The sequence below is a fragment of the Pan troglodytes genome, chromosome 19 (assembly GCF_028858775.2).
Source record: "Pan troglodytes isolate AG18354 chromosome 19, NHGRI_mPanTro3-v2.0_pri, whole genome shotgun sequence".
Classification (NCBI taxonomy): domain Eukaryota; kingdom Metazoa; phylum Chordata; class Mammalia; order Primates; family Hominidae; genus Pan; species Pan troglodytes.
The window spans coordinates 48,587,922-48,607,135 of NC_072417.2; the positions used below are offsets into that span (position 1 = coordinate 48,587,922).

Consider the following 19,214-nt stretch of genomic DNA (forward strand, 5'->3'; position numbering starts at 1 on the left):
TCAACTACACACAATACACACCACAAACCCTCAAGAGAAAAGAAAGAACATAAAAACAAAAATCCCCATCCAAATGACAGGAATTTCAAAACGATAAAGAAACATCAGCATTTTCAGAGGAGGAATAATCAGCACAAGAACTCTAGCAATTCAACAAATCAGAGCATTTCATTACCTCCAAAAAATCACACTAGCTCCCCAGCTATAAATTCTCACCAGATTAAAGTGTAATGACATGCTTTATCACAGACACGTGATTCAGAATCTCAATGGCAACAAAGCTCAATGTGATTAAAGAGAAAGTTGAAATCCAATCCAAGGAAGCCAGTATAACCATCCAAAAGTTGAAACACGACAGAGCCATTTTTAAAAAGAATCAAACTGAACTTCTGGAGCTGCAAAATTCAACACAGGAGGGACCTTCAAAACCAGATGAGACCAAGCGGAGGGAAGGATTACAGAGCTCAAAGACCAGTCTTTTGAGTCAGCCCAGTCAGACAAAAATAAAGAAAAAACCATTTTAAAAATGAACAAAACATCTGAGGAATGTGGGATTTTGTAAAGACACTAATCTATGACTCATTGGCATGGCTGAAAGAGAAGGAGAGAGAGGAAGCAACATGGAAAACATATCTGAGGATATAGTCCATGAAATTTCCCCAATCTCATTACAGAGGTTGATGGAAAAATTCAAGAAATTCAGAGAACCTCTACAACCATCCCCAAGATACACAGCCCATCAGACTTTCCAAGGTCAACACGAAAGGAAAAATCTCACAGGCAGCTATAACAGCTGCATCAGGTGAAAAGCTGACCTCTTTCCGGCAAAAACCTTATAAGCCAGAAAGTGGGGCCAGTTGTCAGCATCCTTAAAGAAATTTCAGCCAAGAACTTCATACCACTCCAATCTAAGCCTCATCAGTGACAGAGAAATACAATCTTTTCCAGACAAACACTAAAGAAATTCATTACCGCTAGACCAGACTTACAAGAGATTCTTAAGGAGTTCTAAATATGGAAAAGAAAGAACAATACCCACTACCACAAAAACACACCTAAGTACATAGCCCACAGACCCTATTACATAACTACACAATCGAGAGTACAAAGCAAACAGCTAAAAACATCATGGCGGAATCAAAATCTCACATATAAATATTAATACTGAATTCAATGGTCTAAATGCCTCACTTAAAAGGCACAGAGTGGCAAGTTGAATTAAAATAAAACAAACCCATAAGAATCAACAGTCTGCTATATTCAAAAGACACATCTCACATGTAATGGCACCCACAGGCTCTGAGTAAAGAGATGGACAAAGATCTGTCATGCAAATAAAATGCAAAAAGCAAGGGGTTGTTATTCTTAGATAAAACAGACTTTAAACCAACAACAGCCAAAAAAGGATGAAGAAGGGCATTACACAATGATAAAGGACTCACTTCGCCAAGAAGACATCCCTATCCTAAATACATACCCACCCAACACTGGAGCACCCACATTCAAAAACAACCAAGTACTTCCAGACCTACCAAAAGACTCAGTCACACAATAACAGTGGGGATCTTCAACATCTCATTGATAGTGTTAAGGCAAATCATTGAGACAAAAAACTAACAAAGAAATTCTGGGCTTAAATTTAACACTTGACTAATTGGACCTAACAGACATCTACAGAATACTCCACCAAACAACTACAGAATACACTTTTTTCTCATCTGCACAAAGAACATACTCCAAGATCAACAACATGTTTGACCATAAAGCAAGTCATGATAAATTTTTAAAAAATGAAATCACACAACACCATTCTCTTGGACCACAGTGCAATAAAAATAGAAATGAATACCAAGAAGATCTCTGAAAACCACACAATTACATGGAAATCAAACAACTGGCTCCTAAATGACTTTGGGAAAAGAAAGAATTTAAGGCAGAAATCAAACAATGATTTGTAATAAGCAAAAAGAAACATCATACCAAAACTTCTGGGATACAGCAAAAGCAGCATAAGAGGAAAGCTTATAGTGCAAAACAAATATGTTGAAAAGTCAGACAGATCTGTAATTAACAATCTGACACTGTGCCGAGAGGAACTAAAAAACAAGGACAAAATAACCCCAAAGCTGGCAACAGAAAAGAAATAAATAAAATTAGAGCATAACTGAGAAAACTTGAGGCCCAAAAATCCATACAAAGATCAGTGAAACCAAAAGTTGGCTTTTTGAAGGGATAAAAATACTGACAGGCTACTAGCTAGAAAATAAATAAATAAATAAATAAATAACAGAGAACATCTAAATAAGCACAATCAGAAACAACAAAGATGACATTACAACCAATCCCACAGTAATACAAAAGATCCTCAGAGACTACAATGAACACCACTGTATACACACAATCTAGAATATCTAGGAGAAATGGATAAATCCTTGGAAACCAACAAAGATTGAACCACGAGGAAATTGAAACCATGAACAGACAAATAACAAGCTCTGAAATTGAATCAGTAATAAAAAACCTACTAGCCAAAAACAGATTCAGATCAGACTGACTCATAGCCAATTTCTACCAGACATACAAAGAAGAGCTGTTAACAAATCTAATGAAACTATTCCAAAATATTGAGGAGATACTTCTCCCTAACTCATTGTATGATGCCAGCATCATCTTGATACTAAAAGCCAGCAAAGACACAATGAATAAAGAAAACTACAGCCCAATATCCCCAATGAATGTAGACACCAAAGTTCTCAATAAAATATCAGCAAACAAAATCCAGCAACACATCAAAAACTTACTTCACCACAATCAAGTCAGCTTTATTTTTGTGATGCAATTGGTTCAAAGTACACAAATCAATAAATGTGTTTCACCACATAAACAGAATGAAAACGAAAAACCATATGATCAACTCAAAAGATGCAAAAAAGCTTTCAATAACGTCCATCATCCCTTCATGAAAAAAACACCCAACAAATTAGGCATCAAAGAAACAGACCTCAAAATAATAAAGGCCACTCTATGACAAACCCACAGCTAAAACCATACAGAATGGGCAAAAGCTAGAAGTGGGGGCTAAGTGCAGTGGCTCATGCTTGTAACCCCAGCATGTTGGGAGGCGAAGACAGGAGAATCACTTGAGGCCAGGAGTCTGAGACCAGGCTGGGCAACACAGTGAGACCTTGTCTCTATAAAATAGTAAAGAAAAAAATTAAAGAAAAAAGAACAAAAACAGTTGGAAGCATTCCCCTTGCCAACTGGAACAAGACAAAGATGCCCACTCTCACCGTATGTATTCAACATAGTACTGGAACTCCTAGCCAGAGCAATCAGGAAAAAGAAAGAAAGAAAAGGCATCCAAAAAGGAAAAGAAGCCAAACTATCTCTCTTTGCTGATGATATGATTCTGTACCTAAAAAACTCTAAAGAGTTTGCCAATTTATCCTGGAACTGATAAATTACTTCAGTCAGGACACAAAAATCAATGTAAAAATATCCATAGCATTTCTACATACCAATAAAGTTCAAGCTGAGAGACAAATCAAGAATGTAATCCAATTTATAATAGCCACACACAAAAAAGCAAAATACTTAGGAATGCATCTAACTACAGAGATGAAAGGTGGTTACAAGGAGAACTACAAAACACTGCTGAAAAAAATCATGACACCAAATAGATGACACCAAAAAAATGGCAAAACATTCCATGCTCATGAATTGGAAAAATCAATAGCATTAAAATGGCCATACTGCCCAAAGCAATCTACAGATTCAATACCATTCCTATCAAACTACTAATGTCATTTTTCACAGCATTAGAAAAAACTATTCTAAAATTTCATATGGAACCACAAAAGAGCCCAAACACCCAGAGCCATCCTAAGCAAAGAGAACCAAGCCTGATGCATCACATTACCCAACTTCAAACTATACTACAGTAAACAAACGCTACACTAAACAAATCAGCATGGTACTGGCACAAAAACAGACACATAGACCAATGGAACAGAACAGAGAGCCCAGAAATAAAGCCACATGCCTACAACCATTGGGTCTTTGACAAAGCCGACACAAATATGCAATGGGGAAAGGACTCCCTATTCAATAAATGGTGCTGGGATGACTGGTTATCTATACACAGAAGAATGAAACTTGACCCCTAGCTATCACCACATACAAAAATTAATGAAAGCTGAATTACATTCTTAAAAGTAAGACCTCTAACTATAAAAATCCTACAAGAAAACCTAAGAAATACACTATTAGAAATCAGCCTCTGAAAATAATTTATGAATAAGCCCTCAAAAGCAATTGCAACAAAAGTCAAAATGAAAAATTGGGACCTAGAGGGGAGGGAGGGGAGGGAGGGGAGGGAGAGGAGGGAGGGGCGGGGGCCGGGCCTCCCAGCTCGGTACGCGGTGCCTTTTGAGCTCCTTGTCCACGCTCCGCCCCGGTGGGAACGGCCGCGCCCTCCCCGCAGGTGGTCATCTGCCGCCTGCCTCCGGGCCTCACCAAGGAGCAGCTGGAGGAGCAGCTGCGCCCGCTGCCAGCACACGACTACTTCGAGTTCTTCGCCGCCGACCTGAGTCTTTATCCTCATCTCTACTCAAGAGCATACATTAATTTTAGGAATCCTGATGACATCCTTCTTTTTAGAGATCGTTTTGATGGATATATCTTCCTTGACAGCAAAGATCCAGAATATAAGAAGTTTTTAGAAACCTACTGTGTGGAGGAAGAGAAGACCAGTGCCAACCCTGAGACTCTGCTGGGGGAGATGGAGGCGAAGACAAGAGAGCTCATTGCTAGAAGAACCACACCTCTTTTGGAATATATTAAAAATAGAAAATTAGAAAAGCAGAGAATTCGAGAAGAGAAGCGAGAAGAATGGAGGAGGAGAGAGTTAGAAAAAACGTTTGTGGGAAAAGGAAAAAAGAAGAAGAAGAAAGATGCAAAAAAAAAAAAAAAGAGAGATAAACAGAAGAAAATTGCAGAGAAAGAAGTAAGGATTAAGCTTCTTAAGAAACCAGAAAAGGGAGAGGAACCAACCACAGAGAAACCAAAAGAAAGAGGAGAGGAGATTGATACTGGAGGTGGCAAGCAGGAATCCTGTGCCCCCGGTGCAGTCGTAAAAGCCAGGCCCGTGGAAGGCTCGCTGGAGGAGCCCCAGGAGACGTCACACAGCGGCAGTGATAAAGAGCACAGGGATGTGGAGAGATCTCAAGAACAAGAATCTGAAGCACAAAGACACCATGTGGATGATGGCAGGAGGCACAGAGCTCACCACGAGCCTGACCGGCTTTCCAGAAGGAGTGAGGATGAGCAGAGATGGGGGAAAGGACCTGGCCAAGACAGAGGGAAGAAGGGGAGCCAGGACAGCGGGGCTCCGGGGGAGGCCATGGAGAGACTGGGGAGAGCGCAGAGGTGTGACGACAGTCCAGCACCCATAAAAGAGCGACTGGCAAACACGGACCGGCCAGCCTTGCAGCTGTATGATCCAGGAGCTCGCTTCCGAGCGCGAGAGTGTGGCGGAAACAGGAGGATCTGCAAGGCAGAAGGTTCGGGGACTGGTCCTGAGAAGAGGGAAGAGGCAGAGTGAGTCACTGCACGCACCTGGCCTCCATGGACGAGCGAGGGCATCCCAGAAACGTGTAAATGACCCCGAGTGTGACTGGGAAGGAGAACTTATTCCTTACCAGGAAACTGGAAGCTAAAAATACAGAGGGTGACATAGAAACACGCAGAAACCATTCTAAAGAAAGTAGTGATCTTGTATTAAATTGAGCAGAATTCTCACAGATTTTACCATTCCTGTTATAAACTAGTATTTGTTGTTTAGCCAAAACAGAAGATGATTTCCACTGGACAGTAGAAAAATATGTGTAAAATAGGGAAGAAAGTTAGTATTGGATCAGTGTGAGTCCTGAAGCACTTTCAGTGCTGTGAGAACGACATCCACTTTGGGTTTCATTCGTTTGTAAGCAGAGGAGCTGTCAGTCACTCGTGCTTCTCGGTGGCCTCTGAGCCATGGTGTCGAGTGAAGAGTAGTTCTTGTTTGTTACAACCTTTGTGAGTCAGCCATGCCTGCAAAGTGTGCTGTGTTTTAGTCCTGGTAGGAATATTTATCAGAGTTCACACTATATAAAACCTAACAGCTTCAACTATTGCCCTTTCAACAGTTTTGCCACTGACCGGATAAAAACGGTTTCAGTCTTTGGATGGATGTGTTTGTGGTTTGTAACCATTACGGTTTAAACCATGGTTTAAGAATTTGCCCAAATAACAGAAATTTTGTTCGGGAAGGGATAAACTAGATATAGCATATAGAGCCTGTTTTTGAGTTTTAGATACTTTATTTGTAAATAACTTAAAATAGCTTTCTGAAACCGTGCATTCTGTAGTTTCTTCCTTTCAGTGAAATTGCTAAATGTGAATGTATTTTTGGCACTGCGATTTTAACCATTTATTAAGTAAAAATTGTGTTAAAGAAAAAAAAAAGAAAAGAAAAATTGGGACCTAGTTAAACAAAGGAGCTTCTGCATAGGAAAAGGAACCATTCAAGAGACTAAATAGGCAACCTAAACAATGAAAGAATGTATTTACAAGCTATGCATTGAACAAAGTTCTAATATCCAGAACCTATAAGGAACTTAAATCAACAAACAAGAATTTAAAAAAATATATAAAAGCGGGCAAAATACATTAACAGACGCTTCTCAAAAAAAGACATAAAAGTGGAGAGCAAACATATGAAAAAATGCTCATCATCACTGATCATCAGAGAAAAGCAAATCAAAGCCACAATGACATACCATCTCACACCAGACATAATGGCTATTACTAAAAAGTCAAAAAATAAGCAACAACAACCCAGATTTTGGCAGAGCTGCTACAGCGAAAAGGGAATTCTAATACACTATTGGAGAAAATGGTAAATTCGTTCAGCCGCTATGGAAAGCAGTTTGGAGGTTTCTCTCACAGAACTAAAAGTAGAACTGCCATTCAACCCAGCAATCCCATTAGTTGGTTAAATATCCACTTCCCACCACCAAAAAATCATTCTACCAAAAAGACACATGCACCCAATGTTCACTGCAGCACTATTCACAATAGCAAAGATATGGACTAAAACCAGAAGCTCATCAATGATGCACTGGATTAAGAAAATGTAGCACATATACAATATGGAATACTATGCAACTATAAAAAGAACAAAATACTGCCCTTTGCAGCAACATGGATAGAGCTGGAGGCCATTATCCTAAGCAAACTGATGCAGAAACAGAAAACCAAATACTACATGTTCTCACTTATAAGTGGGAGCTAAACATTGGGTACACATGGACATAAAGATGGGAGCAATAGACAGTGGGGACTATAAGAAGGGGGACTGGGTTGGGCAATGGTTGAAAAATGACATGCCAGGTACTATGCTCATTACCTGGGTGATAGGTTCAACTGCACCCTAAACCTAAGCATTATGCAGTATACCTGTGTAACAAACCTGCACATGTACTCCCTGAATCTGAAAGTTAAGAAAGAGAAAGAATAAGATAAAAATAAAATGCCCTTTATAACTCGCAACAAAAAAACACCAATAACATTCTTCACAGAAATGGAAAAAACAATCCTAAAATTCATATGGAACTGCAAAAAAGCTAGACTATACAAGCCAAGCCTGAGGGAAAAGAACAGAGCTGGAGGCATCACTCCACCTGACTTCAAAATATATTACAAGGTTACGGTAACCTAAAGAGCAAGGTCTTGGTATAAAAATAGAAAATTAAACCAATGGAACAGAATAGAGAACGCAGAAATAAATCCACATATTTACAGACACCTGATTTTCAACAAAAGTATCAAAAACATACATTGGGGAAAGAACCCTCTCTTCAACAAATGGGGCTGGGAAAAGTGGGTATCTGTAAAAAGAAGAATGAAACCAGGTCCCTATCTTTCACCATATACAAAAATCAACTCAAAATAGATTAAAGACTTAAACATGAGATCCAAAATTATAAAACTACTAACAAGAAAATATATGGAAAATGCTTCAGGACATTGGTCAAGGCAAAGATTTTATAGCTAAGTTATCACGGGCATACGCAAAAAAAAAGCACAGGTATAAAAACAAAAATACACAAGTAAAGCTATATTAAAATTAGGTTTCTTCACAGCAAAGGAAACAATCAACAAAGTGAAGGAAACAACCAACAATTGTAGACTGGGAGAAAATATTTACAAATCTATTCATCTGAGAAAGGTCTAATATCTAGAATATGCCAGGAACTCAAACAACTCAACAGTAAAAATTGTTAATAATCCCCCCTGAAATGTGGACAAAGAATTTAAATAGACATTTCTAAAAAGAAGACATACGAATGTCCACAAATGTATGGAAAAGTACTCAATGTCACTAACAGGAAAATGAAAACAAAATCCCAAATAAGATATCGTCTCACCACAGAATGGCTACTATCAAAAAAATCAAAAAACAAAAAACAAAGAAACCAGAAGTAAAAAATCCTGGCAAGGTTGGAGAGAAAAAGAAAACTCTTATGCACTCGTGGAGGGAATGTAAACTAGTATAACCATGGAAGTTTCTTAAAAAGCTACAAATAGAAGTGTCATATGATCCAACAATCCCACTACTAAGTATTTATCCAAAAGAAAGAAAATCAGCATATCAAAGGGATACCAGTATTCCTATGTTGATTGCAGCACTATTCACAACAACCAAGATACAGAATCAACCTAAATGTTCATCAACAGATCAATGTGGTTGATGAGTAAAGAAAATGTGGTATATGTCCACAGTGGAATACTATTCAGCCATAAAAAAAGAATAAAATCATGTCATTTACAGCATGGATGAGGACATTAAGTGACACTAAGTGAAATAATTCAAGCACAGAAAAATAACTACTGTATGTTTTCACTCATGTGGGAGCTAAAATTTAAAAAAAAGTTCATGGAAGTAGAGAGTAGAACTGTGGGTATTAGAGGCTGAGAAAGGTAAAGGGGAGTAGAAGATGGGGAGAGGCTGGTTAACGGATACAAGATTACAGTTACATAGGAGGAATGAATTCTAGTGTTCTGTTGCATTGTAGGGTGAATATGGTTAACTAATTTTTTTTTTTTTTGAGACAGAGTCTTGCTCTGTCACCCAGGCTTGGCATGCAGTGGTGCAATCTCAGCTCACTGCAATCTCCGCCTCCGGGTTCAAGCCATTCTCCTGCCTCAGCCTCCCAAACAGCTGGGATTACAGGTGTGTGCCACTACACCTGGCTTGGCTAGCTGATATTTAAAAAGCTAGAGGAGAGGATTTTGAAAGTTCACAACACAAAGAAATGGTAAATGTTTGAGGTGATGGAATATATTAATTAGCCTGATTTGACCATTATACATTGTTTACACATATCAAAATATCACTGTGTATACCATAAATATGTACAATTATACAGGTCCACAAAAAATCAAAGGAAGCCAGGTGTGGTGTCACATTCCTGTGGTCTCAGCTACTTGGGAGGCAGAGGCAGGAAGAATTCTTGAGCCATGGAGGTCAAGGCCGGCCTAGGTAACATAATAAGACACCATGTCTAAAAAAAAAAATACATCAATAAAAATAAAAGCAAAATCATTCATCCTATATATAGACTATGGGTGAAACTTAGTGACTTGCTTCTAATGAACAGAAAGCGTTAAAAGTGATAACCATGTGGCTTCCAACATTAAGTTAGAAAGAGGCTCTCTACCACAGACTGCTCACCCTTGGACCCCAGCCCCCATGCTGTGAGGAAGCTTAGGCCACAAAGAGAGCCTAGGAGTTCCAATGTACATATTTGGGCAACCTGCCTCAGCTAAAGTTCCAACCAATAGCCACCATCAGCAACAGACATCTTAGTGAACAAACATTCAGATGATTCCAGTCCCTCAGCCTTTGATTTATCCCAAGTGAAGCTGAAGGGAGCAGAGGCAAGCTGTCCCGGCCAAGGTTTTCCCAAGCCACAGATTGGTGAACTAAACGAATGTTGTTCTTAGCCACTCAACTTTGGGTAATTTGTTAGGAAAAAATAACCAGAAAAATAAATTTAAACAAGGAGACAACAAGAAGTAGAATAACATACCCAGTAGAAATTAGTCTCCTTTAAAGTCAGATCTAAAAAATGTTGAGGTTAATTTATTAATGACAAACAACTCTAATGGGAAGCAGCAGACAACCAGGAGAAGGATGTAAGAACTACTGCAGAGGAAGTTTAGAAAAAGTTCCTTTCGATTACAAATTCTGATGACTAAGCCAGTGAGGCTTTTAGAGTTTGTCCCCCGAGTTATGAAATAAGGAAGATGAAGAAGGAAGGAGATATATAATTTGAAGTATAAAGTTGAAAAAACCAGAAATATTTGATTAATAACCAAAAATCAGACATTGTACCTGATTTCAATGAACTGAAATTCTAAAAGTGATAAGCAGCTTTGGATATTTATTAATCAATCTAGGATTCAATCTTCATTTCCATTTCCTCAGTGAGAAAATTAACAAAATATTATGGAATCAGTTTTAACAATCTCAGAAATAAAAATGTAGTGTCCTTTGAGTGTTAAGCTATTAAATGCAATTTCCCCTTTACCTTACTTCAAGCTCATTTGTATGGAGAAGGGAAGAGCATCTCATCTTTATGTTGTATCAAAATGCTTCTCCATATCATACAAATTGGCTCTGAAAATTTGAAATTCATACAACTAATTCAACCATTTGTTTCTGATAAATGCCGGACATGACCTGATTTCCAGTTGCTGCACTCCTGGAAGTTGTTCTTTGAATGGGTTGAAGTATTTATTCAATGAATTATGTATTGAACTATGAAAGCATAGCTATGCATTTCTATTTAAGCAAAAGGAGGTAAATGCAGGGAACTCTGGTTTCTGAGGATGTAGTATCTGTGCCAAGAAGAGGATTCAGCTCCGGGAGTGTACAAGAGAACCAGGTGCTGGGTCAAAAGAGTATCTAACTGTAAACTGCAACATGATGAATTAGCTCAATTTCCAATGAGGAAAGATGACAGCCTAGACTTAATCTTGCCCTTCATAGATAGATAAAATCTACACATGACTCTATGACTTACAATGAGTTAATAAAAACATAATGCAGTAAATAGTAGATGGAGTCAGCATATCCTGTGACCAAGATTTGATGGAAATGGGAATGAAGAGAGAGGCACTGGGTGAGAGATAAAAGGTATGACTGGAGAAAAAAAATTAATGGGATCTGTCTTCGTAAGCCTGACTCTCGTCATGTCATGGAGTCAGCAAGGCATAAGCTGGCCATACACTCCTTCAAGAAGCAAAAAGTGAAATTAAAGACATTCTACTACTTGAATTTCTATTCTTACATAAGACAACTGGTAATAAGCAACAGGACTGAAAATGAATTTTCCTAAAATGTGATTTGCTACTGGCATAAGGATAGGCATAGCTCAATATATTAGAACTGAGAATCCAAAAACAAACACACACTTTTATGGTCAAGTGATTTTCAACAAGGGTGTAAAAAAAATTAAATGAGAAATGAATAGATTTTTCAACAAATGGTTCTGGGAAAACAGTATATCCACATGCAAAAGAATAAAGGTGGACTTCACCAAATGTCATATCTAAAAGTAATAAAATAGAACCGCTAAATGTAAGAACTAAAACTATAAAATTCCTAGAAGAAAACATAGCCATAAATCTTTGTGACTGCAAAACAAACAAACAAAAATTAACTGGACTTCATCAAAATGTGAAACTTCTGTGCTTGAACAGAGACCATCAAGAAAGTGAAAAGGAGGCTGGGCATGGTGGCTTACACCTATAATCCCAACACTTGGGAGGCCGAGGTGGGAGGATTGCTTGAGCTCAGGAGTTCAAAAACAGCCTGGACAACATAGTGGGACCTTCTCTCTACAATTTAAAATTATATAAATTTTAAAAACATAATAAATCATAAAAAAGAAAATAAAAAGGAAAGCCATTGAAAATATTTGGAAACATATCTGATAAGGGACTTACACCTAGGGTATATAAAGAACTCTTAAAATTCAGAAATTTAGGACAACCCAATTTTAATGTGGGCAAAAGATTTGAACAGATATTTCTCCAAAGAAGATATACAAGTGGCTCATAAGCACATAAAAAGAGGCTTAAAGTCATTCATCATTAGGGAAATGTGAATCAAAACCACAATGAGGTACCACTTCATACTTCTAGGTTGGAATCCTTTTTCAATCAAAAATATGAAAAATGTTGGCAAGGATGTGGAGAAATTAGAACCCTCATACAATGCTGATGGGAATGTAAAATGGTGCAACCACTTTGGAAAGCAGACTGGCAGCTCCTCAAAAGGTTAAGCATAGTGTTACCATATGACCCAGAAATTCAACTCATATGTATATACCCAAGAGAAAGGAATACATATACAAACACAAAAACTTGTAAATAAAAGTTCACAGCAGCATGATTAATAATAGCCAAAACATGGAAACAACCCAAAGGTCCATCAATGGATGAATGGCTAAATAAATTAGTGGTATGTGCATACAGTGGAAAATTACTCAGCAATAAGATGAAATTAAATACTGATACATGTTACAACACAATGAACCTTAAAAATGTTATGCTAAGTAGAAGAAGCCAGTCACAAAAGACCACCACACATTGTGTGATCCAATTGATACGTGGTGTCCAGAATGGGCTAATCTATGGAAACAAAATAGATTGCTGATTCTTTTCAGGGTCATGAAAATGTCCTACAATTGATGATGGTGATGGTTATGCAACTCCGTGAATATATTAAGAGACCATGAATTGTACACGTTCAATGGGTAAACTGTATGGTATGAGAATTCTCTCTCAGTAAACTTGTTTTCAAAAATTCAGTGGTAGAATCTAGATATATCTCTTAATTCTCTACTTTGGATGTACATACTATACATGATTTGTAAAAAAGCACAATATATTTAAAATGAAAGGAAAATAAAGGAAGTACCTAACATTTCAAGTAGTTTGTAAATTAAAACATTTGCATTTTGGAGAACAGTACTATGGCCTTTCTGTACCAGTTATCCTGAAATTCATGAAATAAATATATACAGATTCTGTACCCATTCACAAAAGTAAAGATAAGAAATAAGACAATTTTCTGGAACATTCTATTAAACATTATCCTATAATTTAATCTGGCTTGCCTCACCATGGCAATAGAGAAATCACTAAAAAAATACTACTTCACAGGAAAAAAAAAAAAGCCTCTCAACTTCTGTGAGGAATACTGAATAATTCCCAATTTTCCTAAGGATCTTTGGAAATGATCCTTATTTTTAAAATGTATGTACTTATGAGGAGAAAAGGACAGAATGAAAGCCAGAGGTTAAGAAACAAGTGTATTATAAAGATAATTAAATTGTAATAAAATGAATTATAATAAAAATACAAAAGAAAGCTATCCACTGCAATCAGTATCCTAAAACATCTGACATTATTCCACCACCTATAGATTAACTGTTGACATGTTATGTTTCATACATACTTCACTTCTGATTTGACCCAATTTCTTCTTTGAATCCTGTGTCTCATCTAAACTAATGTGACAACGTGAGGTAGCCTCTGACATAGGTTGTTGTTTTAGGAGATCGGTCCATTCTTGTTGGAATTCTTTCATAACTACCTGTGAAGGTATTTTTTGTTACTGATTTATAAATCACCTTATTATTAAATTATGGTAGTAAGATTTAACTCTAACTTATAGACTTTGAAAAACATCAACACATATATGATTCGCCTTGTTTTCCTCATGTGCACACATTCTTGTTTATTTCTGAATTTAGTTAAGGACAAAGAAGGTGTTATCTTCCTGCCAAATCGGTTTTCTGTTAACTTAGGCAATAGATTCAGCCCACTACTCACTCTTCCCTGAAACATCTGCAGTGCTTAACAACCTACTGAAGTCTCAAAAAGAATTTGATACGTGGGTGGGGCTGCTGGTGGTACATCCCACACTGGTAAAATGTTTTCCCTGTTTTTTATTAGAAGCTCAAATCAACCTCAGAGTTCCTTGCATATTCAATTGCCTGCTCAGATCCTTCTAAAAGATTCCTATCTCAGAATACAAGTAAAATTCCAATGGCCTTTGAGGCCCTAGGTAACCTGGCCTCTACCTCCCTCCTGATCTCAACTCCTACAACTGTCTCACCGATTCAGTCCATTCCTGCTATATGTGAATCCTGCCACTTCTGATTAGTTTGAAAATGGGACTCAATGCCAAACAAATAAATCACAGATAGCCACAGTTACCTTTGTACTATCAAAGTTATATCCGAATGATAGGCAGTGAGCCTTGAAATGAAAATTATGAGCAAATTCTTTGTAAAAACATTCAAAGTAAATTATAAATACCAGTGGTAAGATTAAATGTAACATGGCTTTGCTGAAATTCACATCTGTCCCAAATTATGATTTAATAAAAAGTAAATGCCTTTAGGCCGGGCATAGTGGCTCACGCCTGTAATCCCAGCACTTTGGGAGGCCAAGGCAGGCGGATCACCTGAGGTCAGGAGTTCGAGACCAGCCTTGCCAACATGGCAAAACTCCGTCTCTACTAAAAATACAAAACTTACAGAGCAAGATTCCATCTGAAAAAAAAAAAAAAAGTAAATGCCTTTAAAGAATTGAGAGGTCATAACAAGTAATTTGAGACTGAAATCGTCTCAGATTTAAGTCAAATTGATATGAATAAAAATAAAATTATACCAACTTAAATACATTACAAAATTACTGAAGGAAAAGTATTATGAGATACAGCAGTATACTTCAGTTCACCTGGGAAATCTGGAATTAACGGTCAAAGCAACCCTCCCCACTGAATCTTAATTTCAAAATACTCATGTCAGATATGAGCATTTCTGTTTATCTGCTTCATCATGGTATTAAAACATGGCCACATAAAGGCATTGCAATGATCATTTCAGCAGCATAAGACTACATCATGAGCATTAGTCTGTACCTATTAACACTGTAACTGAACTTAAAATTTCATAGGTGACACAATTTCTTTATGCAAAGTAAAGCATCTTTCAGGTTTAACTTCTTTTTCACTGGTACATTTCTAGGCTGATACAGCAAATACATTTATGATCTATACATTTTATATTCAACTAGATACAACATTTAGCCATAACCAAATATTACTTTACATTTTCTTTCAGGAAGGTTGAAAAATATTTTATCTTTCTTAATACTTACTTTTCTTCCTGCTTTCTCTTTCTCACATTGATCCATTCTTTCTTTTAAATGATTATATTCATCCATCAGCTCCTTGTTCTTCTCTTGTAGTGAAAGAATCTGCTTTTCACTCTCAGCTTGAAGATTTTTGGCAGCAGAATGAAACTGGTCTTGGATAGTACTGCTTGTCTTTTCCTGACTGTTAGCTTTCTTGTGAGCATCATCCAGTTGCTGTCGAAGCAACATATTTTCACTGTGTAGTTGAGATAATCTCTCCTCTACAGATTCCTGCTTGGCAATGTATTTCTTCAGTTTGCTTTGTGCAATTTGGTACATTTGTTCAGTTTCTTTCTTCTGACACTGTGTCTGGCTGAGGTCTCTTTGCACACGTTCCAAAATCAAACTCTCTCTTCCAAGAGCATCTCTTGTGTTATGGAGCTGAATTTGTAGGCTGTTAATTTTACTTTCAGCATTAGAAAGTTTTTCAGAAAGAATCTCATTCTTAGCTTGTAGGCCAGACATATCAACCTTCATTTTGTCATGTAAACGAACCCACTCTTGTCTTGTTCTCTGGAAATCAAGTTTTAGGTCTCTTGCTGTCTGACTTTGATCACAGTCACGTACAGCAGCAGCCAGTCTACAACGGTATGATTCCATTTCTATTTCTAGTCTTTCTTGGTTCTGTTTCCCATTCTCCAGTTCAGAATTGAGTATTTTGTTCTCAGCTGTCAGATTGTTCAGCTGCCCACTGTACTGGAGTATTGTTTCTGTTAATGTTTCCTCATTTTGTTTTATAATTTTTTGAAGGTTATCATTCTTTTCTTTCACAACCTCAATGTCCTCAAAATATTCCTTTTCCTTTTGCTTGTTCTGATTTTTTATTGTATCTATTTCCAGTCTCAGCAAGGCAATTTCTTCCTGCAACATGCAATTTTCATGAAAGAGATCCTTTTCTTTCTGATGCCTATGAGAAATCTAAGTAAGAAAGGAAACATTCAGTAGCACTCAATAAAATGACAGATTATGATTTTCTCTGAAATTAAATAACCTATACATGTATACAATGAAAAGATTGCCATAAGTGGATATCCAACTGGAAAAAAATATTCTATCGAAACTTCAAACCTCATAGAGCATAAATTCCCAAAACTTCATAAGTTTATTTGAAGACAATGAATCCATGAATGTAGAACATAAATAACTAGAGAATTTTTAAGCATCTCAGAATTGGAAAAGACGGTCTCCAAATTACAACAAACTCAAAGGCATTAAAGATTAATAAATTTGACTACATTAAAAAATTGGCTTTACACTCTGACATCTAACCTATACACCACCCTATAGTAAAAGCTGTAGCTTTGCATATATCTGGACAGAGGAAATGTTCCAACGTTCTTTAAGTTCTTTTTTTCCTGAGAATATTCTATAGCTATTTATTTTTCTAACATTTTTCTCATCAGTTATATAAGAATTACATTTATTCATAAATGCTAAATCTAAGCATTATATTAGGCTTTTTTTTTTTTTTTTTCGAGATAGGGTCTCCACTCCATCACTCAGGTTAGAGGGCAGTGATGCAATCAAGACTCACTGTAGCCTTGGCCTCCTGGGCTCAGGTGATCCTCCCATTTCAGCCTCCTGGGTAGCTGAACTAGAGGCACACACCCCCACACGCAGCTAAATTTATTTGTACTTTTTGTAGAGATGGGGTTTCGCCATGCTGCCCAGGCTGGTCTGGAACTCCTGGGCTCAAGTGATCCACCCACCTCGGCCTCCCAAAGTGCTGGGATTACAGGCGTCAGCCGCTGCACCTGGCCTTGTACCAAGCACTTGTACATGTATCACTGAACTCATTTATATCACAATTCTGAAAGGAGAGGTCAAAAAATATGCAAGTTGCAGGATTTTCCCTAGGTCCCCTTACTTTACTTCTAGTGCTCTTCCACCAAACCACAATTACTTCTGTGTTGTAAATATATAAATATAAAAGAGGCTTATTTCAAAACACCAGTGGTAAAAAAAGAAGTTACAGAGCTTTTCTTAGAAAATCATGAGATTATCTGTTATTACAATAACTTACGTTTCCTCTTTATAATGTCTGAAACAGAAATAAGCATGAAACAGGGTGAAATACACTGAACTGTTTTTCTTTTCTTTTTTTTTTTTGAGACGGAGTCTCGCACTGTTACCCAGGCTGGAGGGCAGTGGCCCAATTTCGGCTGACTGCAAGCTCCGCCACCCAGGGTTCACACCATTCTCCTGCCTCAGCCTCCCGAGTAGCTGGGACTACAGGTTCCTGCCACCACGCCTGGCTAATTTTTTTTGTATTTTTAGTAGAGATGGGGTTTCACCACATTAGCCAGGATGGTCTTGATCTCCTGACCTCGTGATCCACCCACCTCAGTCTCCCACACACTGAACTATTTTTCTAAGAAAAAACACTTACCAATAAATTATCACCAAGTTTATATTATGGCATATCATTGTTTTCAAAGCTCTTTGCACTGAAATGAGACACTACTTGGAGCAAACTGTTACTCTCCTCAAAAGTAAGGGAAACGGCATCTGAAGTACGGCCTGTGAACTGGCTATACATTTCATCCTTACTGCAAGTGGAAATAATAATCTAACCTCTCCATTAATATATTAGGAAGATGAAATAATGTCTGAAAACTAGAACGTCTGTTGTTAGTAGCAAGGATTTTGAGATTGTGGAAAGATCATTAATTCTATGAAAAATAACAAATGTTTCTCCTTTGGATAAGGCCACTGTGAATGTCACTACTTGACTCTTGCAAACAAATGGAGTTGAATTAAGAACATGACTTTATTCAATGAGCCAAAAATGCCAGAACCACCATCACCACCCCCAAATGTGTGTGTGTGTGTGTTTGTGTGTGTAGTTCAAAAATCCATTGTACTTTCCAAGTTGCACAGAGTTGTTTTTTAAAAATATATTCACATACAAAAATATATTTGAAAATGACTAAAGAAAATACCTCAGAATTCATTTTCTTTCGAGCCATTTCTAGTTCCTTTTGTTTACTCGTCAGAATCTGATCTTGTAATATTCTGGCATCCTGTTCTTCAGAAAGTTGCTTCTGGGCACCGTTTCTCTCCTGCACAACCTAGAGATAACATGGAGGTTTTGGTCTAATAGCACTGAAAAAGAAAATCTAAAAGGTTAAGAGCAGAGCCTCTCTTATAAAACGGCTAAAAAGAAGTAGTCTGTTAAAACACAAGAACTTTTATCCCTCAAGAATCACTCAAATCTTAATTGCATACATGACAGCTAAATCTGTCAAAGAGGAAAAACAGTTCTTAACTACGGGAAGATACAGCATTGTGAAATAAAATTTCTTTCAAAACATTTAACTAGTGTCCTTATAGTTTCAAAGCTATTTAGCCTGTATTTTAACATAAAAAATGTGTAAATGAACAGCTATATTAGTGATTAAACTCAACTTATCCTCCACTCTAAAAACACAGACTGAGCATCTATTAGATGACAAGGTTTACAGTAAATAATTTTATCTATAAATGTCATAGTTCATTCTTAAGAGGAAATAACAGTTTTGGTTTATTTTAAACCTAAATGATATACATGAAGCCGATGTATAAGTAATGCCGATGAAACATAAAGTTAGAAAAATGAAGTTTACACCAAAGATTAATTTACCAGATCCAAGTTATTTCTTACTGTCCTCAATTCCTTAACAAGTCTTCTCAGATTCCATTTAAGTTGTTGCTTTGTTTCAACCACTTTCCCACACTCCTCTTCTTTTATTCTTAACTGTTCACTATCTTTATTATACAACATAACGGCATTTCTTTTCTACTCATTTTCTTGTTTTAAGGCAAGTCTGCAGTTAAACATGGATTACATTAAAATGTGTTTTGTTAAAAAATAAAAAAGTTTATTCTGTGATCTGGCTCTTCCCATGTGGGTTTATTAT

General features: G+C 37.1%; 2 protein-coding genes across 8 annotated transcripts in view; one reads left to right on the top strand and one right to left on the bottom strand.

Moving 5' to 3' along the window:
* Nucleotides 1–19,214, bottom strand: part of LOC129137579 (coiled-coil domain-containing protein 144A-like) — a 153,510-nt gene that overhangs the window by 20,735 nt on the left and 113,561 nt on the right. For 4 of the 7 annotated variants that reach the window (XM_063798863.1, XM_063798865.1, XM_063798862.1 and 1 more), the window contains 4 exons: nt 18,938–19,121; nt 18,258–18,386; nt 15,280–16,233; nt 13,568–13,705 (listed from right to left, as the gene is read on the bottom strand). In XM_063798863.1, the coding sequence (XP_063654933.1) occupies nt 13,568–13,705; nt 15,280–16,233; nt 18,258–18,386; nt 18,938–19,078 (1,362 nt within the window). In that variant the 5' untranslated portion in view covers nt 19,079–19,121. Of the gene's footprint in view, nt 1–13,567; nt 13,706–15,279; nt 16,234–17,024; nt 17,126–18,257; nt 18,387–18,937; nt 19,122–19,214 lie in introns of those variants that run through there. The other 3 variants (XM_063798868.1, XM_063798866.1, XM_063798867.1) reach the window with 3 other exon arrangements.
* Nucleotides 4,660–6,453, top strand: LOC129137714 (regulator of nonsense transcripts 3A-like). Its single transcript, XM_054671130.2, has one exon. The coding sequence runs from the start codon at nt 4,781–4,783 to the stop codon at nt 5,600–5,602; it is 822 nt and encodes a 273-aa protein (XP_054527105.2). The 5' UTR covers nt 4,660–4,780; the 3' UTR covers nt 5,603–6,453.